We start from the raw sequence: 21039 nt of genomic DNA, 5'->3' as shown, positions 1-21039 counted from the left end.
GAAAAGATGTTAATTTTCCTTTTTAGGAACTAAAGGACACATAAAGGCCCAAAATTTGAAAATAAAGAGTAGTAATCATTTCGCATAATTAACATATATGTCAAAGGTGTAGTTAACATGAAGATACTCAAAAATCAGATCTCGATTTTTAGAATTTTATTTTTAACTGAATTTTATAATTTTATGTCTTTATTCACCAATTTTAACTAAGTGCTCTCTTTAAAAAGATGTTCTTTATCTGATATGGATGATAGCATATGAAATACTGATGACACTGAGTATTATCCAACATCAAGGTCATCCATTTTGAAACAAGAAAGAGCTGCTCTTGGGGTTTAGATGAAGAAATGTTTCGGTAACAAAGGGCTCTAAAAGAATGTTGGCATGGGTCAACGTGAAAGGTATGAATGGTGGTGGGCCAGGAAAGCAACTGAATATTACTTCCTTGATTCCAAAAGTTTAGTAGTTTCATTTGTAATAAATGAGTAACAGTGATCAAACTTTTTTCCTGGAATAATAACAAAGTATATTACAGGAAGTATTACAAGAGAATGTGTCCTCTCCTAATCACTTCAAAATAAATAGCAGATTTCAACATGAAGTTCATAATTCCACAGTGAGTTTAGCACTGTGTACTACGTATTATTTTTTGGAACATTTTTGAGGTTTCAATTCCAGATATTAACCCTTTGCAATAGGTGTGTAGCTGTGTGTATGGGGGTGATGGTCTGTGTAGAAACGTGCATGTATGTGTACAAAGAGAAATATACATCTAACTCAAAATCTTCCTAGAATAAGAATAGTAACAAGATTTTAAAAACAGATGCTTGTTAAATATTTTTCATTGCCATATTCATAAATATACACACAGAGTGTATTTCAGAGGCTGCATGGGAAATAAGTGGGATAAATAAATAAAACAGATCTGGACTCAAGCCTTAATCCAGATGGTCTAATAGACAAAGTAATTAAAGGTCAAGGAGGAAGTGGAAGGTGACTATAAGAACTACAGGCAATTCGGGGAAGAGAAAGGTTAACTTAGGCTCCAAAAAATCGGGAAAGCTTCGTAAAGGATGGCCATTTTATTTGGCTGTGAATAACAGGGCTAATTTGAATATATGGAGAAGGGCAGAGCGACACCGAAGTTAAAAAAAACCTCGAGAACAGCCAGATAACCACATAACTGTGGGGGTAGGTATCATAATGCTGTTAAGCCAGGAACATTATTGGTAACATCTGATGCTTAAGACAACCCTGTGAGGTGGAGGGGTTTTGATCACGTTCATTTAGGGAGGATGAAGCGCGTTTATAGAGTGTCTTGAGGTCCCATGGCTGGTAGAGCTGCTGGCCTCCAAAGCCCAGCTCTCTGTCGCCACTTCTTGACACTTCCTCAAAGATCTGCAGACATGAACTTGCAAGACAAACAAAGGAAACAGTAGATATTCACTTTCGTTGGAGGGCAAAATGAATTTCACAATGTCAGAGTGATGAGAAAGCCTTTTCCTTCTGTATTTGACCTGTGGAAGGCCAGAGTGTAAGGGTATAGCGGTCGGAGATGGTGTCCACTTCCTGTGTACGGGCACTGTGCTAATAACCTTGTGTGTGTTATCTCACTTAATCTCCTAACAATTCTGTATTGTCTCCGGTTTTTTTAGGTAAGGAAACAGGCTTAGAGAGAAAAAGTAAACCAGTTTCCAAGGTCAGAGTGCTAGGAAATGGTGAAGCTGGTATTCAACTTCACCATCATGAGACTCCAGACAAAACCCTGGACTCTTAACCACTAAACTACAATGCACTAGAGAGCAGAGTTGTGTGATATACACCGCACACACACACACACACATTTCATACCTAACAGTGATATCCAGAAATGCGTGTTGACATGTCTGAATTTCATAGAATTTAACTGATGATCGCATTCCTTGGTATGTGCTATTTTCTTCATTCTGCCATGCATTAAGGAGTGTTTATTGGACATTTGCTTTATGCCAGATATTCTGCTAGATATCAGGATTCAAAGCTAAGACACAGCCCCTATCCTTAAATCATGTACTCCTTCCAAATTCAAGTCTTGTAAATTAATAGTTAGTCTAGATGTATCACTTTATTTTTAAAGTTATTTGCTATTATTATTTCAAGTTATTTCTTGCTTTGCTAAAAATATAGAGAAAATAGTTTTAGGTCACTAGGTTAAAAAGATTCACTATAAACAGAAACCTGCTTTTTATGCTAAGCATTAGTTAATTAATGAGCACTATTAGTGAATATAGGTCATACTGCAGTGTCAGTTTCACAGGATGATTTACTGGGAAGCTAACAAAACATGATTTTAGGATTCTTTGAGTTCACTGACACTAGTAAGAATTAAATCTTAAATCAGTGATCATCTCGGCTTATAAGAAGGCTGCATAGGGTCTTGAGGCAATAAATGATTAGAATGAGAATCATAAACTGTCAACAGTACAGCCCCTCCTACCCCAAGTAATCCCCAAGTGACTTTAGTAGAATTTTTCTTCTCAAATACTGAAAGCACTTTGCCAGTTTAACCTTTGAGCATATACTAAGGAGATAGAATATAGATATTACCTCTGTTTTCCTGAGTGGACTCTGATAAGGAGATTTAAAGAAAATGTATTTCATTGTTTAATTTTAGTATTGTTTCTCACTGGAAAGAGATACTGGTTGAAAAAAAAAAGTATTTATGATTCTTGCTCTCCCCAGGGAAAATTATCTTTCAGAAATATAACACTTAGAGAAATCTTTGCCTTTGGGTTGGACTCCACGTAAAGGAATTCATAGTAGATTCCCTCTACAACCCTAGATGCAAACTGCTTAATGGAGTAATAGCACCTGTAATTTTAGCTTATTTAAATTTTAAGCACAACAACAGTATTCATTTATTCTCTTTTAATTTGAATTTATACCATCTTACAGATTTTTAACTTGACTACCATATAGTAATGAATGAATTACCCCAACTCACTTGTTCATTCTTTTTTTTTTTTAAGCAATATTTATTGAGAGACTAGGATGTGACAGATGTTGATCTAGGTGCTGGGGAACAGCAGTGAACTAGACTGAAAGTCTCCACCTTCATGAAGTGAGAGAGACCCAAGAGGAGGGGACTTTTTAAATATTGTTCTTTTCAAAGTAGGTTGTAGGGTTCAGTAAGTGATACCAAAGCAGAATAGGACTGTTAGCAAAATAAACACTCATTTTCATGGATTTTCATTTTCACTCACAGCTTATAAAACCTGTCAGTTATTTCTCCAAGATATTGGATTTTCCATCTCTAGCCTGGGGTTACCATTGATTGCCAGTAGAATTGACAGAAATCTCCTTTCTGAGGCCAGATCCACGTCTCAGAGCTGTCCATATGGAGATGGTCAATGCAATTTGACCAGTAATAGTTTTTTGATTGTGCACGGGAACATCTGGATCTTTGACCTCACAAGTAGTTATACAACAGGCCCTTATCCCTGTGGAAAAGTGTTTGTTCCTTTGTGGCTCAGAGGCCCTGTGTTTGCATGTTAGGCTTGATGTTCTGGAAGTCATTTTCTCTAGCACCGGGGTTATTTAATTCCAAGGACTGGTTTGAATTTCTTTTAAAACTATAAGTGTATAGGATTACATTTAATTGTTGGTTTATGTACAGGAGCATTACTGCTCTGAGCTGCAGGCAGCGCATTATGAGTACTCCTTTGTCCGGAGTCAATATTCATTCAGTTACAGGCTGGCTGAGGTCCCACGAATCTCTGAATCGTGACGTCTGTACAAGGATTTGGAGATACTGCTGATGCTATCTATTAAGCTGTTGCTGCCTATAGGGTCATTTAAAGTAGCTTGGAAATTGCAGTGTAAATCAAAAAAAACAATGTCTAAAGCTTGGGCGCGTCGACCAGATGGCTGGAGTTGAGCCATTGTGAGTACATATTGTTGGCAGCACACGGGTCAGACAAAAAGGCGGTTGTTCTAAGTGCTCAGGGTTGGCCTTCCAGGAGCAGCGGGAGGAAGGAGGCGGCCTTGCCGCACATTTTATCGGTGTAAAGGGTAGGATAGTGGAGCTCTGTTCTGGTTCACATTTCACCCTGAAGGTGATAGTTGAATAAAGGAATGATTTTCTTGAATGATAGCCTGATTGCTAGTATTTTCTGCAGAGAAGATTCCTTTTCAAGTGTGAGGGAAGGACTTTTCCTCCAGGAACCTAGTTCCTCCACCTCCTGGCATCCAGGGACTTGACAGCTAATCACCTCTTTCAGGGCATTCCAGCCCTCACCCTACACGTGGTTTGAAAGCCCCTGGTATCCATAATATATTCATGCCAGACTCAGAAATACAGCAAGGCACTGTCTCACTTCCATGGTCTACCCTTTGTAAAGGCCATATGGATTACACTAAATCTTGAGAAATCTATCTGGCTGTGAACACCATACACGAGGTGATACTGGAGAGTGGGAATGGGTGGAATTCTCTGACTTTGCTGATTGTCAGAGTATGAGTATGAGAGATTGTAAGGACAATGACAATAAACACCCAGTTATAAGATGGTGCTTTCCACCTCAGGATACTGCCAAGAGTTGTGAAGAGTAACATTGGTCAGCAAACAGGGCTGCCATACAGTATTCCTGATACAAAAGCTTTCTAAACCCTGTTGGGATTGCTCTACTGCCTTGAACAGATGGCTTGTGACCTGCACTGACTTCACTCAGATCCAGGGTCTGCAGAATCCAGGCTCATGTCCAGTCACTAAACAGCATCCCACAGGGCAATGTAAGATCTGGTCCCTGCCAACTTCCCCAGCCTAGTGTCTCTCCACTCCCCAATTGATTATCTGAACCTCATCCTCTTCTAGCCATTCTTAACTTCTTTCATTTCCTCAAGCACCTACAGTTTATGGTACCTAGGACAGACATCCTTCTAGCTTATCTCAGACTTCCACCACCACACTCCCTCTGCTCCCCACTGAGGTCTTGTTTAATATGAGTTCCGCCCTGCCCTATTCAGTTAGAACACATTATTCAGAAACTCCTCCACTCTCATCAGGACATGATCAGTGGATCTGATCACCTATGAGAAACCACCACTTTCCCAAATCTATCTGTGTTCTTCCTCCTTCCTTGATGCCAAAGATAAGGGTGTATCAGGCATGGCTAGACAGTCCCTGGTCATCACTCCAGTAACCAAATAGTCTATAGGAACCTCCTAGATTCTGCATTTCCACTCCACAAAAAGTCTCCTTTATCTTCCTTAATTAGGACTTTAGACATACAAAATCTGAAAATAATGTGATCCAAATAGGGATAGATTCTACTAAATGTAGTAAATAAATTCAACATAAGCAGCTAATTACAGATATGTCAGCATCTTTACTGAATTGGAAATCCCTCAATGAAGGGCTGCCAAATAGCTATTTTGTACGAAATATTCAATAAAAAAAGAGACTAGATTTTAGACCATCTACCCTTGTAGGAACTGGAGATAGTCTATTAAGGATTGGTCCAATTTGCAGTCTGCTCTTTGACCTCTGATTTCCCCTTTATTCTTTAACCAGATACTTTTGGGTACTCCCATCTAGCAGATACTGCTGGCTTCTGGCCCTTATACATGCTTCAGAGGGTTTGAGGCTGCCCAGGACCATGGCTCCACTAAGGAGTTAGTGTGGAGAAACACTGGATGGCAGTTGAAAAAGCCATGGTTTTCCTGGCTTCTCTGCTTCCAAATGATTATATGCTCTGAAAAGTCATAATTTAGTGGGTAATTATTTCTACCAGGCACTGTTCTAGGTGCTTCAGATATATTAATCCTTATTTGATCCTTATGCTCAACCCACAATGGAGAAGGTAGAGTCATCTCCATCTTACATGTGGGAAATTGAGGCAAAGGATTATTGAGTAACTTGCCCGAGGTGATGTTTGTAGTAAATCCTGGAGTCTTGATTTGAATTCAAGAGCCCATACTCATCATAAGAGCTTAGCATGAAAATTCAGTTGATACCATAGGGACTTGTTTGTTTGTTATATCTATAAAATGACTTTGTTGGCCACGATGGTCTCCCAGATCCTTCTCAGATTAACAGTGTTTGTTCCTGGTACAAGAGCTGCCCTGACCAAACTGCAAATCCTCACACAAGCCCTCTTCCTTTTCCTACATTCTTTTGGATCTGCACCTCACACTAGATTTTGCTTCCTCTGTTTTTCTCAAATACTTTCTCAAAGGCTGCTCCTGTACCCAACCCAAACTTACTGCTTTGATCCTGCCTTGCAGACCTCTGTTCTCTTGACCTTTGGTTTTGTAGGTTACCCTCTGAAGGAGCAGTGCTCTTCATTATGGGAGGAGCAAAAATTTTTCCGTCATAAAATCCGATGACTGACCCAGTAGAGTTATGTTCTCTTGTACACAGTACCACCAAGTGGCCCTCTTCTACTTGCATCTCCTTCCTTCCACAAAACTGCACACACAGCAGGTCTTATGATGGGTTTCAGAGTACATAAGATGCTTTTGTACGTATTACATTATTTAAGTAGAAGGCTAAGCATTGTTACTCTGCTCTACAGGGAGTTTCAAAAGGATAAGATATTCCCCAAGATCACACTGCTAATGAGGGACAGAGTTGAGATTTGCATCCAGACATTCTCTAAGTTCTTTCCACTACACATACCAGTCTGTTCTCTTTCTATACTGCTTTCTGTTTTCTCTAACACAAAGGGTTCATGGACTTCACTTTTCAAAACTCACTGTGGATAGTGAAATGTTTATGGCTTTAGCTGTTTGCCTTCACAGAAGTGTCTGTTTTTTTCACTGAAAACCGGTTATAGCTAATTACCAACACTTGGAGCTCTCAGAGGATGAAAGATGAAATTATATTGCAAAACTCACTCTGACATAATTTTTGCAGTGTTTATCAAGATTGGTGGCATAGTTATTTCTGCCTGATAGAGCATTCTCAGAGCCTATATCAGAATTATTCTCAAAGTGCCTTGGACCAAGATCCCTACTCAGTTCCTATACCTGGGTGCAGGAGAGAGACACCTTAGTTATATTGCACATGCCCTCAGCCCTCACAGATACAGATTCTGCTAAAACTGGGTTTGTCCAGAGGCTCTAGTCATCGTTTTGCATGGTGAAAAATGCGGTTTTTAATGTGCATTTCATGTGCGCAATAGAATTCGAGACTAAAAGTGGTGCATGGAGATTATCTGTGTGAGCTATAGGGCCTAAAATAACCTAACACAGTGACTCTGAACTCTGAGCCATCCAACCCCTGGATCTCTCTGAGGGGGTCCAACCCGACCTTAGAGATATAGCCTTTCTAGTGCCCTCTACTGTCCAGGGCTGAAGTGACAGGAAACACAGTTCTGCATTCTGGATGTTTACTTAATAACTTAAAAAAACTACTCTTGGGCTGAAAGCAGGTTTTCCAAGTTTTGGTTCATAATAAGTAGTTTTTAAACATTTAAAAATAGGGGTGTGTAATAAAATGCTGAGAGACTCTCTGGAGATTGCTGCTGCTGGCACTGCTCTAATAGAAAGCATACGCATTGAGCCAACATTGACTGAAGAAGAAAACAAAGCTGTTAAAAGCTGGTAGGCTCATTTTCCAATAGCAGTAGCATTAATATCCTTCAAGTCACTCCTAACCATCGCTAATTAGAGGTTTATGAGGGATGGCCCTTCCCGATGGGTCACTTCAGGTTAGGCAGCCCACAGATTGGCTGTTGACTGTTGGCAACAATGGATTTGTGAAGAATTTCTGCTCAGCTCGAGGTGATTATCTTTTTTTTTCTTCTACTGTGTGTCTCTTATTTTGACTGGCTGAGGTTGGGTTGGACGATGAGGCCCTGATTCAAAGACAGTGCCAGGTTGTTGCTGGAGAGCTGCACTGACAGATTGTTGAAAACTTATTAGGCTTACGTTTTAACAGCCTGCAATGGGATGGAAATGTGCTCTTTCACTGGAAAAACTTAGAAAGGAAAACATGAGCTTGAGCTGAAATCAGCCCCGGGTCCAAATCTGCTGTCCTCTGGCACCAGACTGCCAAGGGCTGCACAGTGTTTAGAGATCAAGGCCTGGCTATGCCACCCACACGGTGAAAGGGACTCTGGCCACTGTGAAGTAGACGATTCTGAAAATGCACCTTCCAGGAGCTGGGGAAATTATAATGGGCTCAACGCTAGGTGCTAATGGCTTCAGCAGCAGCAGGCATTGGCCTCACATGAGGTTTCAACTGGGTGGTGAGGGGTTGTTCTTTTGGCCAGAGCCATTCTGTGCAATGATCTAAGAAAAAGGAATAAGGAACACCTCAAAACGTGGTGCCTTTTTTGACGTAGAAATGGGCAAAAGGATTGCAGCCAGTGCTGTTCGTGAGAGATATCTGGAGCCACTGGATTGTAATTATTTGTCACATAGTTAAAAGAATTCATTGAGCATCTTGCCTCTTCAAAAGTAAACCCAACCTCGCTGTCCTATCCCAGCACAGAAATGTATTATAAATATATATTATAAATATAGTATATTATAAATTACATATTATATATGACATATATATTATATTGTATGTTATTATTTATATTTCATATAATATTATAATTTATGTTTGTATTTTATAATTTATATGTATATATTTTTAAATCACTGTTAGCCCCTACTTCCCTGCTGCTTACCTGTGAGTGCCACTTGAATTAAGCCCTCTGCCCTGACCTACCACAGCTTTGCTCCCATCTCGGGAGGCTACTGAGGGATCTTAAAAGGGTTTCTGGGCTTTGCATAGGCCTGTCTCTGCTAGGAGGGACCCTGTCTTTCGCCAGCCAGCTTTTTCCCATCCTCCAGATAGCCCTGGGGTCCTCTCTTCTTAGGAACCTTTCTGGTAGCCCCAGGCGTGTTGGGTGCACACCATTGAGAGTGCCCATAGGCTTCTATGTTTACACTTCAGACCAGGCTGTAATCTTCCTGAGGACAGGATCTAGCCTAAATCTCCTTTTTTTTTTTTCCCGTCCACCCTCACAATATAGTGACTGCACAGAGTAGGCCCTTGAAAATGGTGTCTTTTTGAACACCATTCCTTCGCTCATTCCTTCACTCATTTGATAACTCTTAATGGAGTTCCAAGCATCCAGGCCCTGTTAGACTTTAGGCAGTTCAGTCTCTTAACAGAACCTATCTTTTTATGGTTCATAGACCTAAGCCATTTTCTCTCAGGCCGATTGTCTAGGGGTCTGGCTTTAATGAGCACCATTCAGTTCTCTGCTGAGGAAAAATGTGAGACGGAAAGTGACCCAGATGTTTTGAAATGCCTTCTCCATGCCAGGTTTCCCCTTATGACCCCTTTGCAGCTCCCCTCACACGGCTGCATCTGTGATTGACAACACTTATTGGTGTGTATACATAGGTAGCCAGGAAAAAAAAAATCTCCTCTCATGTTACCTTAGATAATCCCAAATTTCAAGTATATCCCACAGAATTGCAGTAAATACTTATTTATTCATTTATTTAATTAACATTGGGAGTGCCGTTGTGCATTAGTCATCATGCTAGACTCGTAAGGGATCAGGGGTGATCAAATAAAACAGATGCATCAGCATATAGGTATTTGCCTTGTTTACTAAAAACCTCATTGGAAAAATTCTTATATTGAATGGCAAACTTGCAGAATCCAGGTACTTAAAGATGGGGTGAAGGTGAAATAAACACAGCCTGTGCCAAGGACTTGCCTCCTCCAGCTTGTCTCTGTTGCTTCTGGTCCAGATGAGATGGGCTTCCCTTTCCACCAGTGACCGGTGACTTCAGCTCAGTGACCAGTGACCAGTGACTTCAGCTCAGGAAACTCAGTTTTCTTTTCTTTATCTTTTCTTAACTAGATCTAATCATATATCAGAGGCTCTTTTTGTTTTGTTTTATTTTGTTTGAATGATCTATCAAACATAGTCACAGAAATGCCGCATTTTTCCACATATGTAGTAGCATCCAACATTCAGTCAATAGCTCCATCGGTGTCAAGAGGCCGTTGTGCCCAGAGCTATCTAATCCCTGGGTCACTGTCATGGTGGTGTGTCCTTGGATCAACAATTCCAGTGATGACTTCTGTTTCTCCACTTTCCCAGTTGTAGTCCACCATCAGATCCCTTCCTGAGTCAATGTTTTAAAAATTTTCTAAGGCCATCCACAGCATATGGAAGTTCCTGGGCCAGGAATTGAATCTAAACCACAGCTGTGACCTATGCCGCAGCTGTGGCAACACCAGATCCTTCAACCCACTGTGCCGGGCCAGGGATCAAACCCACACCTTTGCAGCAACTTGAGCCACTGCAGTCAGATTCCTAACCCACTGAGCCACAGCAGGATCTCTTTATGAGTCAATTTTGCATCTTTGTCTAAGTCATTTCTGGAAGCCCTGCATGTAGTCTGTTCCTCCAATGATTTTCGAAGAAGCTAATGCCCTTTACTGATTTCCTTTCTACTAAAAAAAAAAAAAAAGAAAAAAAAGCTGTAAGTGTGAGAAGGAAATAATCAAAGAATCACAGCCTATTAATTAGTTGATGATAAGATTTAACATTACCTCCTTGCAAAAAAGAGTTATTGCCTCAGTGGAAACTAGGGAAAATCTGCAGTCAACAAAGATTTATGACTTGGGTTTTATTTGTTTGCTAATGTTTCCTGCCATCCAAAAATATCAAGACACCTGACCTTAAAAGACTGGTTGCTATAGACCTGGTGAGAGGCTAACACACGTACACCTCAGAGATACAGTTCCAGATCACTGCAGTAAAGTGCTTATTGCCATAAAATGAGTCACACAAGTTTTTCTTGTTTCCCAGTGCATATAAAAGTTATGTTTGGAGTTCCCATCGTGGTGCAGCAGAAACAAATCCAACTAGGAACCATGAGGTTGTGGGTTCAATCCCTGTCCTCACTCAGTGGGTTAAAGATTTGGTGTTGCTGTTAGCTGTGGTTTAGGTCACAGATGCAGCTTGGATCCTGTGTTGCTGTGGCTGTGGTGTAGGCTGGCAGCCGTAGCTCCTATTGGACCCCTAGCCTGGGAACCTCCATATGCCACAGGTGTGGCCCTTAAAAGCAGAAAAAAAAAAGTTATATTTACACTATGCTATCATTTATTAAGTGTGCAATAGCATTATGTCTTTAAAAATAATGTGCATACCTTAGTTTAAAAATACTTTATTGTTAAAAAATGCTAACCATCATCTAAGCCTTCAGTGAATCATAATAAGTTTGCTGATGGAAGGTTTGAAATATTGTGAGAATTACCAGAATGTGACATAGAGACACGAACGCTTTGGGAAAATGGCACCCATGGATTTGCTTGATGCAGGATTGCCACAAACTTGCAATTTGTAAAAAACACAATAAAGCAAGGTACTGTAAAATAAAATATGCCTGTACATTCAAGTGATAACAAATATTCAGGAAAAGAAAGCATATGAAAGCTTATTTGAAGCAAAAAAAAAAAAAAGTATTAACTGGTTTAAGAAAGTTAAAAGTGCAGCCAATTATGTATAAACTTTTCACTGTCTAATTTTATTCTTTTGAGTTTAATATGGTGCTATTATTAATATGTGAATATTATTTTCACTTCACCTGTAACTTTCTCTTAGGAAAACAGGTTTGCTAAGTACTAAAATATGATTTTTTTAAATTACACTTAATATTAATTTTTCACAACTAATTTTATGATGAAAATAATGAAAAAAATACTGTCCAGTTAAGAGAAATATGCTTTATTGTACATTTTGCTGGAACACATAATTAAACTAATGAAAATTAAATATTTTAATATAAGATTTTAATATACCAGTATACATGCTGTATTTTATAATATCCACCATGTTCTTCCTGGCCAAAAGGCAAACTTTAGATTTAATATAGAAATTTCTAAGTAAACAAAATTTGCAGCTAACTTGTAAAATATTGACTTTTAAAATGAGAAGTAGGTGTTCATTTTTAATCTTAAATAATAATATGGGCATTAAAATAGAATTAGAATGAATGAGTTCAATTCATTAATTCATATTTCTTATTATAATCTCATCTACAGTAATTTTAATCAGTACATTCCATAAGGAATTAGTAACTAAACTTGCAATGATACTATGATATAGATAATTTCACCCTACTTATCAGATAAAAGCAAGTTTGGCAAAACTAAATAAATTGCACCTGATGGTATAGTAAGTAAGTGCATGCAACAATAGGACTTGAACTTGGGTTAGTCTAATCCAAGTCCTATGTTCTAATAGGTGGCAAGTCTTGCTAAGAGCAGTGGCTAATGAGTGAGAGGAGGGGATGTGAATAGACATGGTGTACTTGGCCAAAGCAATAACAAGGCCTGCAGGAGCCGATACTGGCGAATCTGTATAGTGGCCAAGCATTAGCTAAGCTGTCAGTTTTCACTCTCTCACTCAATGGGGAAGAGGATTCTAGAGTGAGTGGTACTCTCTCTGCCTCAATATTCTACTCTCTTAAAAGAGTATAATCAAGAGTTTCATTTTGGCTCAGTGGTAATGAACCTACCTAGTATCCACGAGGATGTGGGTTCTATCCCTGGCCTCAGTCAGTGGGTTAAAGATTCAACATTGCTGCAAGCTGTAGTATAGGTCACAGACATGGCTCAGATCACATGTTGCTGTGGCTGTTGCATAGGTCAACAGCTGCAGCTCTGATTCAGTCTCTAACCTGTGAATTTCCATATACTGCAAGTGTGGCCATAAAAAGCAAATAAAATAAAATAAAAATAAAATCACTTTGCTGTACACTAGAAATTGACAGCACTGTAAATCAACTATAATGGAAAAATAAAAATAATTCTTAAAAATCAGAGTATGAGATGATAGATGGATAGCACTTAGAACATCTTAGCCCACAGATTGGGCTAAAGAAAGTTTAGCTAGTTCATAAATATTTATTAAGGGTCTGGTATCTATAAGGCACTAAGGTTTAAATAATGAGGCATATTAAAAATACCAACGAAGTGGTTTGATTCTTCATGGTCTGCAGGACAAATAGGCAGCACACCCCTGAGTTCACGTGTAGCATAGCCTACGTGCTATGGGGAGAGAGAGTCTGTGCCTGGAGGCTCTCTCTGTTGCTTGCAGGGCTCCCGCCCCTTGGATGGGGATTTCTATAACTATACCCTTTTATTTAGGGGCAGTGCTATCTGGGAGTGATAGGCACAAGCAGCACAAGTTGGTCTCAATATTTTAGGCATAGAAGACAAAACAAAGATGGAGATTCTTAGGAGAGATGGGATTCTGAGAATTAGACGTGTTGCTGAAATTCAGACTCTGACCACTGGTGCCCAATAGAAATGTGGAGACAGAGCTTGGGTGAAGGAGAAAAAAATAGCTTTATTGCTTTGCCAGGCAGAGGAGGACACAGCAGGCTAATGCCCTAAAGGTTATGCCCTCCTTTGGGAGAGAATATGAAGTGGTTTTATAGTTTGGGAGTAGAAAACAGCGCTACAGATAAGGACGGGGTAGATGCAAGCTTTCATACTTCTTCAAAGTTAGTGTTTAGAGGCCACAGGGCTGCTTCTCATGGTCCTCCTCTATGTTTTTCATTTGTTGAGGGTTTTAGTTCTGTAGAAGGACACAAAGATATTATTATGTGTATCCCTTGAAGAGGAACCAGGACTCTGCCCCAAGGCTACACTGTTGGCTCTTAACTGCTCTCCCCTGGTCTCCGCATCCCCTCTCTTCCCTGATTAGCAACTGTTCGAACCTGCCCTTTGGAACTCTGGGAAGGTCATGGAGGCTGAAGCTTGTTCCCCAATAACAAGAAATGGGAGACACGGAAGGGTTTTTGTCCAGGAGCCTCACAAGGTCCTGCTCAAGGAGAAGGCTGAGGATCAAAGCCAGGACCATCCATTAACAAGGTGCTGGGCTTTGGAGTCCCAAGTAGAGTACCAAGAGGCTGTTGCACCTGAGAACCCAAGGAAGCATAGGAACTTCCCCCATGAAAGACCCTGTGATTTTCTGAGACTCAGACCCTTTGGCTTACCCCAATTAATCTCCTAAACTGGGTCATCGCCCCGGGATGCACAGCAAGCACGGACCTGGCAGCAAAGGTCCCGTAAACACTAGTAGCATCAGTGAGAAAAGGCACTAGAAAAGAAATCTGGTTTCTTTCAAGTCCTGAGAACAGTCAGATTCCCTTCTGGGCATTACTTAAAATCTGGCACCATCATCAGGTAACTTTACAAAGTGGAGCAATTAAAGAACTAGTTAGAGGTGCCTCAGCCATTTCCCAAGTAGTCAGGGAGATGAAGACAAGAAAGAGGACTGCTTTGTGGTCATTGGAAGGGCCACCGCACCCACTCTTGCTGCTTGGTGATTGACCTGTGTGGTCACTGAACCTAGGAAGGCCATGACTTTTAAGGAATGCATGTTTCATAGGAGTTTCGGAAACTTCTCCTGGATCTGTTAGTTTCCAGGAAAGAGAGCAAGACCCCTATGGTAAAACCACACCCACGTCATCCGCATCTTTCGGGGCATACGTAAGGCTGCCCTTGGGCTTGGGTAGCTGGGGAAGTTAGCCACCATCTGCTGCAAGTCCCTGCAATTAGAGAGATTCTTCCATCCTGGCACAAAGGTGGGCTTTGAAGTAAGGGATCTTCCAGAGTTATTTCCCTGTAGGACCCCAAACATGGACTGATAGAGCTCCTTAGCACTTTGTTTTACCAAGAAGCTGAAAACACTTTGGAAACCTCTGATCTTTCAATTAAAAATAGTCATTAACTATTTCAGATCATAAAAAAATACCACTTTACAAAGTAGATAGGAAGTTCGAGTTGTGGCTTAGTGGAAACAAACCCTACTAGTATCCATGAGGATGTGGGTTTGATTCCTGGCCCCACTCAGTGAGTTAAGGATCCATCGTTGCCACGAGCTACATACAGTGTAGTTTGCAGATGCAGCTTGGATCTGGTGTCGCTGTGACTGTGGCATAGGCTGACAGCTGCAGCTCCTATTCAACCCTTAGCCTGGAAACTTCTATATGCTGGAGAGCGACCCCCCCCCAAAAAAAAAGCCAGTGGAAGTTCCCGTTGTGGCTCAGTGGTAACAAGCCTGACTAGTATCCATGGATGCAGGTTTGACTTCTGGCTTCACTCAGTGGGCTAAGGATCCAGCATTTCCATGAGCTGTAGTGTAGGTGGCAGACACAGCTCGGATCCTGAGTTGCTTCGGCTGTGGCCGGCAGTTGCAGCTCTGATTTGACCCTTAGCTTGGGAACCTCCATATGCCTCTGGTATGGCCCTAAAAAGAAAACAAACCAAAAAAAAAAAAAAAATAGGTAATGCAGGAAATGGATCCTAGCAATTTGAAAAGGGTTAACCTCTGCCAAAACATAAAGCAGGAACAGACAGTCAGATCAGACTCCATGGGTCATTAATCCTCACATTTGCTCTCTGAACTGCTTTGTGGCATATATTAGCATCCCGATGTTATTTACAGAGAAATGAAGCCTGAAGAGATTAAATAGCATGATAAACATCACATGATATTCAGTTCAATAGATAAAGCTCATGATATGTACTCTCCGTTTAGTATTCAGTGCCCTTCTGCAACCTTCAGGTGCACCCAGCCTTCCTCCTCCAAGATCCATTCTCTTGACATGCCAAAGAAGTCAAACACGCCTGCAGCTTGCTTCCTTTCCCAAGTCCTGAGCCAACTCTGCATCTCTGTGCATGATGTAGATCATCCCATAAAATGGGTTGATTTGAATATAATTGGGTCATCGTTTCCCCTCTCAACCTACACATCTGTGTGACAGAAGGTTTCATCGTTAGGTGTGAAGAAAGCCAGTCGTCTTATCTAGGAATTGTTTTCCCCAGAAATTACTTTGTCTTTTTAATATGTTAAATGTAGGTACAAAAAAGATTGATGAAAGTAGAATTAACCAAATTGTGAACAGTGAAAAGAAAGGAAAATGGATTAATGGAGATGTCCTCAGTCTTCCTAAGGACCAGGACATAAGAGGTGAAAATAAGTCCAGCTTGGTACTAAATGGCTTCCATTATCCCATGGCAGATGGATGAAGGGAACAGTATGTGGAAGGCCATTTTTATAGTCACAAGGTTGCAAATGGGGGCACTATTTCAAGCATAGGAAACAGAATAATTTGAGGAACAAATCTTTATAGAAAAAGCTGATAAACGGCTGTATACACTCCAACATTTCATTACTCTCTATATCTTATGACTACCCTGAATTTGATATTCCTTAGTCATTGCCTGTTTTTATGTTTTTTCCATAAATTAATGTGTCCATAAAAATATGTGCTATTAGGTATTTTCAACTTCATAAAAAATGGAGATTTTTTTTTGCTTTACATGATTTAAACATTATGTATGTTGTATATGATTTGAAAATTATATATATTTTATGATTTGAACATTATATATTTTCTATGACTTGAATATGATATAATTTACTGATATATTTCTATGTGCATATTGTATATAATGTTTTACAGTATATATGTAACCTTAATTCATTTTCATTTTTAATTGCCACGTAGTATCCCAAAGTATGAGCAACATATTATTTATGTGCTTTGTAGCTGAACATTAAAGTTTCTCTAGTTATCAGTCTAGAATATGTCATAGTGTATGCACATTTCAACTTAGTAAGAATGAAATCTAGTAAGTAATAAGTAGAAATCCAGTAAGATTTGTCAGTTTTTCTCCAAAATGGTCCTGCCATTTTACACTCCAACCCACAGTGTGTGGGAGTATCCACTTCTCTACATTTTTATAAACTAGTTATTGCCAGATTTCTAAGTTTTGCCACATCGGTTGTTCAAAATAAGCCTCATTTTGTCTTTTATTTGCTGGTTCCTGATTATTAGTATGGTTGAATATATTATCTTGTTTTACTAAACATTCAGATTTCCTCTTCCATGAATTTCTTGTTAATGTCCTTTAAGCATTTTTCCATCCATTACTTGTTATTTTCCTATTGATTTGGAGGATTTATTTATGTGTTTGGGTTCTAACCACATGTCATCATATACATAAATGTGGTCTATTCTTAAGTAGCTGATTGTATCTCTGGAGTTTGCCCTGCAAAAAATTTAACAAGCAAGTTAAATTTAAGATGTAGATAAGAATGTTGATATTTCCATGGATCGATGCTTCTAGAAAAGCATTATGAATGCCACTTTTCATCATTTCCTTATTTGTTCAGAGTCCCAGGTTCAGAGTTAAGTGTATGCACCTAGGTTTGTGCTTTAAGATATCTGCTTGATTGCAGAGTAGGTAGTTTAGAATAATTTCAGTACTGAATAAGAACCAATTTTGAGAGTGATTAACCTCAGATTATTAGTTTTAATAGACTACATATCTTCTATTGAAATAGAAGCCATTATGCACTGGGTGTGTCTCTGGCCATGACCCCTCAATTTACCTCTCAAATATTTTACTACCCAGGAAAGTCTCTGCTCAAGACCTAAGACCTAAGTCACTAGATTCAGGTAATTAAAGAAAATATAAAGAGTAGAATAATGTCATGGTGATGTCAGGTTACATAGACATGTTGCCTTGGGAATCCTGCTAGGAAATCTTAAAATAATGATGGCTTTCTTTCTGTTTCAGAGGTGTGGCGAAATCTTGTTTGAAAACCCTGATCAGAATGTCAAATGTGTTTGCATGCTAGGTAAGAAGTCTTCTCATTTTAAATCTATTAAGCCTGTTGATGTCTCGTGGACTTACTGTCACTGTGTTGCCTTACTGGCCAACTGTCTCTTGTTCTATGTTGCAGAGGCTAACAGCTCTTTTTTTAGGTGTAGACAGCCATAACACATTTATAGGTGGAACACTTAGTGATGAAAAAGTCTTTGATTTTAGTAAGTCAGGAACCATGCTTCTAAATTTTTCAAAAATTTTCTTGAATCCATTAGTATAATGTAGAATTGGATGCTTTGTATTCAGGCAACTGTGATGAAAAAGTAAGAATCCCATTGTAATTCTTAAACCAGAGATGATAAGCTAGGCAAGTAAACTATTAGGTATTTATATCACAACACAAAGCCCTTATTTATAATACCTGGGAGAAATAGGCATTTGAACTACACTGAAGTCAGCACAACAGTTACCCTTACTATATTTGTAATGAAATTGCAACATTATAATGAATAATCACTTGTTCCTATAATACGTTATCAGTGCCTTCCCCAAATTTTTTAACATTTAATATTCTCTATATTCTATTCTTAATATTCTATGAAGAAATGAAGTTGATATTATTTTCCTCATTTCATAGGTTAGAAATCTAGTACAGAGAATATAGGTGATGCAGTTTCCCTCAAGGTGTACATTCAGATCATGATATGAAAGTTTCTAAAGTGTAAAATTTTAGATCTTGTGTTTAGCGTTTATTTAAGCCACTAAACTATGTCCAATATATTTTTGTCTTTCACTATTTATAATTGAACGAAGTACCTAATTAGGACAATGGCTGAAGCAGCAACACACACCCAGGGCCAGAGTTCTTACCTTTGTCTGGTCTCTGCAGGTGACCACATGGGGCTTTGGAGCAGGACTCTCTAGGGGCAGGGCCATCTTAGAATATCTAGGCCTTTGTGGCTTGAAATGGAAGATTTGATATTTATGATTATCTTTAGGGAATGTTCTTAAAACATCAATTTAAAAAATGTAAGCTAGAGAAGTTAAAGCCTGAAAAAGATATTCTGGTTGTTGGAATATTGTTGAAGATTCCCAAGTTAAAGAAGATATTCCCTTAATCTCTGGAGGAAATGTGAGAACATTAAATTGTCAAAGGAGGCCATGGATCAAGTCAAAGTTGAAAAATATTACTCTATCTACCCTGCCCTAGGAGATGGGGGCTTTGCCCATGGGAGTTGCAATGGAATCCTGTTATAGATGAAACAGTATTTTGATAGATGTATTTTACATAGCCCAGCTTCCTACTTTCCTTCCTTCCTTCTTACACATTTATACCCCACTTCATTGCACAAAGGATGTGAGCTGGATAGATTCCTTTGGTTAAATTAAAAATCTCTGAGGACCCTCCATATTTTTAACCTCATGAATTCCTTTGGATAAATTAAAAATCTCTGAGGACCCACCATATTTTTTTTACTACTCAATGAGTTTATTACATTTATAGTTGTAAGTGATCATCACAATCCAATTTCACAGGATATCCATCCCACAACCTCAGTGCATCCCCCTACCCCCGGACTGTCTCCTTTGGAAACCATAAGTTTTTCAAAGTCTGTGAGTCAGTATCTGTTCTGCAAAGAAGTTCATTCTGTCATTTTTTTCAGATTCGACATGTCAGTGAAGGCATTGGATGTTGGTGTCTCATTGTATCGCTGACTTCACTTAGCATGATAATTTCTAGGTCCATCCATGTTGCTAAAAATGCTGGTATTTCGTTCCTTTTAATGGCTGAGTAATATTCCATTGTGTATGTGTACCACATCTTCCTGATCCACTCCTCTGTCGATGGACATTTAGGTTGTTTCCATGTTTTGGCTATTGCAAATAGTGCTGCAATTAACATTGGTGTACATGTGTCTTTGCGAGTCATGGTTTTCTCTGGATAGATGCCCAGGAGTGGGATTGCTGGATCCAGTGGTCGTTTCATTTTTCGTTTTCTGAGGCATCTCCATCCTGCTTTCCACAGTGGTTGCACCAATTGACAATCCCACCAACAGTGTAGTAGGGTTCCTTTTTCTCCACACCCTCTCCAGCACTTCTTGTTTGTAGACTTTTGGATGATGGCCATTCTGGCTGGTGTAAGGTGGTACCTCAGAGTGGTTTTGATGTGCATTTCTCTAATAATGAGTGATGTTGAACATCTCTTCGTGTGTTTCTTGGCCATCTGTATGTCTTCTTTGGAGAACTGTCTGTTTAGATCTTCTGCCCATTTTTTGATGGGGTTGTTTGGTTTTTTTGGTATGAAGCTGCAGAAGATGTTTATAAATTTTGGAGATGAATCCCTTGTCAGTCGATTCATTTGCAAAGATTTTCTCCCATTCTATGGGTTGTCTTTTCATTTTGTTTAGGGTTTCCTTTGCTGTGAAGAAACTTTTAAATTTGATTAGGTCCCATTTGCTTATTTTTGTTTTTACTGTCATTCCTCTAAGAGGTGGATGTGAGAAGATGTTGCTGTCGTTTATGTCAGAAAGTGTTTGGCCTATGTTTTCCTCTTAGAGTTTTATAGTATCTGGTTTTACATCTAGGTCTTTAATCCATTTGGAGTTGATTTTTGTATATGGTGTTAGGGAGTGTTCTAATTTCATTCTTTTCCATGTGGCTGTCCAGTTTTCCCAGCACCACTTACGGAACAAGCTGCCTTTTCTCCATTGTATATCCTTGCCTCCTTTGTCATAGATTAGTTGGCTGTAGGTGCATGGGTTTAATTCTGGGCTTTCTATCCTGTTCCACTGATCGATATTTCTGTCCTTGTGCCAATGCCATATGGGGTTTTGATGATTGTTGCTTTTTAGTATAGTCTGAAGTCCAGGAGCCTGATTCCTCCAGCTCCATTTTTCTTTTTCAGAATGTCTTTGGCTATTCTGGGTCTTTTGTGCTTCCAAACAAACTTTAAAATATTTTGTTCAAGTTTTGTGAAAAATGTCCTTGGTAATTTGATCGGGATTACATTGAATCTGTAGATTACCTTGGGTAGTATAGTCATTTTGATAATATTGATTCTTCCAGTTCAAGAACATGGTATGTCTTTGCATCTATTTGTGTCATCTTTGATTTCTTTCATCAGTGTCTTACAATTTTCAGAGTACAGGTCTTTTGTCTTTTTAGGTAGGTTTACTCCTAGGTATTTTTTTTCTTTTGGATGTGATGGTAAATGGGATTGCTTCCCTAATTTCTCTTTCTGATATTTCATTGTTAGTATATAGAAATACCGTCGATTTCTGTGCATTAATTTTGTATCCTGCAACTTCGCCAAATTCATGGATGAGCTCTAACAGTTTTCTGGTAGAGTCTTTAGGATTCTCTAGGTATAGTATCATGTCATCTGCAAATAGTGATAGTTTGACTTT

At 39.3% G+C, this 21039-nt stretch overlaps 1 protein-coding gene across 6 annotated transcripts in view; it reads left to right on the top strand.

Annotated features, from left to right (window-relative positions):
* Positions 1 to 21039, top strand: part of PDE7B (phosphodiesterase 7B) — a 467494-nt gene that overhangs the window by 210828 nt on the left and 235627 nt on the right. For 5 of the 6 annotated variants that reach the window (XM_021087558.1, XM_021087561.1, XM_021087554.1 and 2 more), the window contains one exon: positions 17603 to 17663. In XM_021087558.1, coding sequence (XP_020943217.1) covers positions 17657 to 17663 — 7 coding nt within the window. In that variant the 5' untranslated portion in view covers positions 17603 to 17656. Of the gene's footprint in view, positions 1 to 17566; positions 17664 to 21039 lie in introns of those variants that run through there. The other variant, XM_021087543.1, reaches the window with a different exon arrangement.

Source organism: Sus scrofa, chromosome 1, assembly GCF_000003025.6.
Source record: "Sus scrofa isolate TJ Tabasco breed Duroc chromosome 1, Sscrofa11.1, whole genome shotgun sequence".
Lineage (NCBI taxonomy): Eukaryota > Metazoa > Chordata > Mammalia > Artiodactyla > Suidae > Sus > Sus scrofa.
This window is presented reverse-complemented; position numbering and strand designations above follow the sequence as displayed.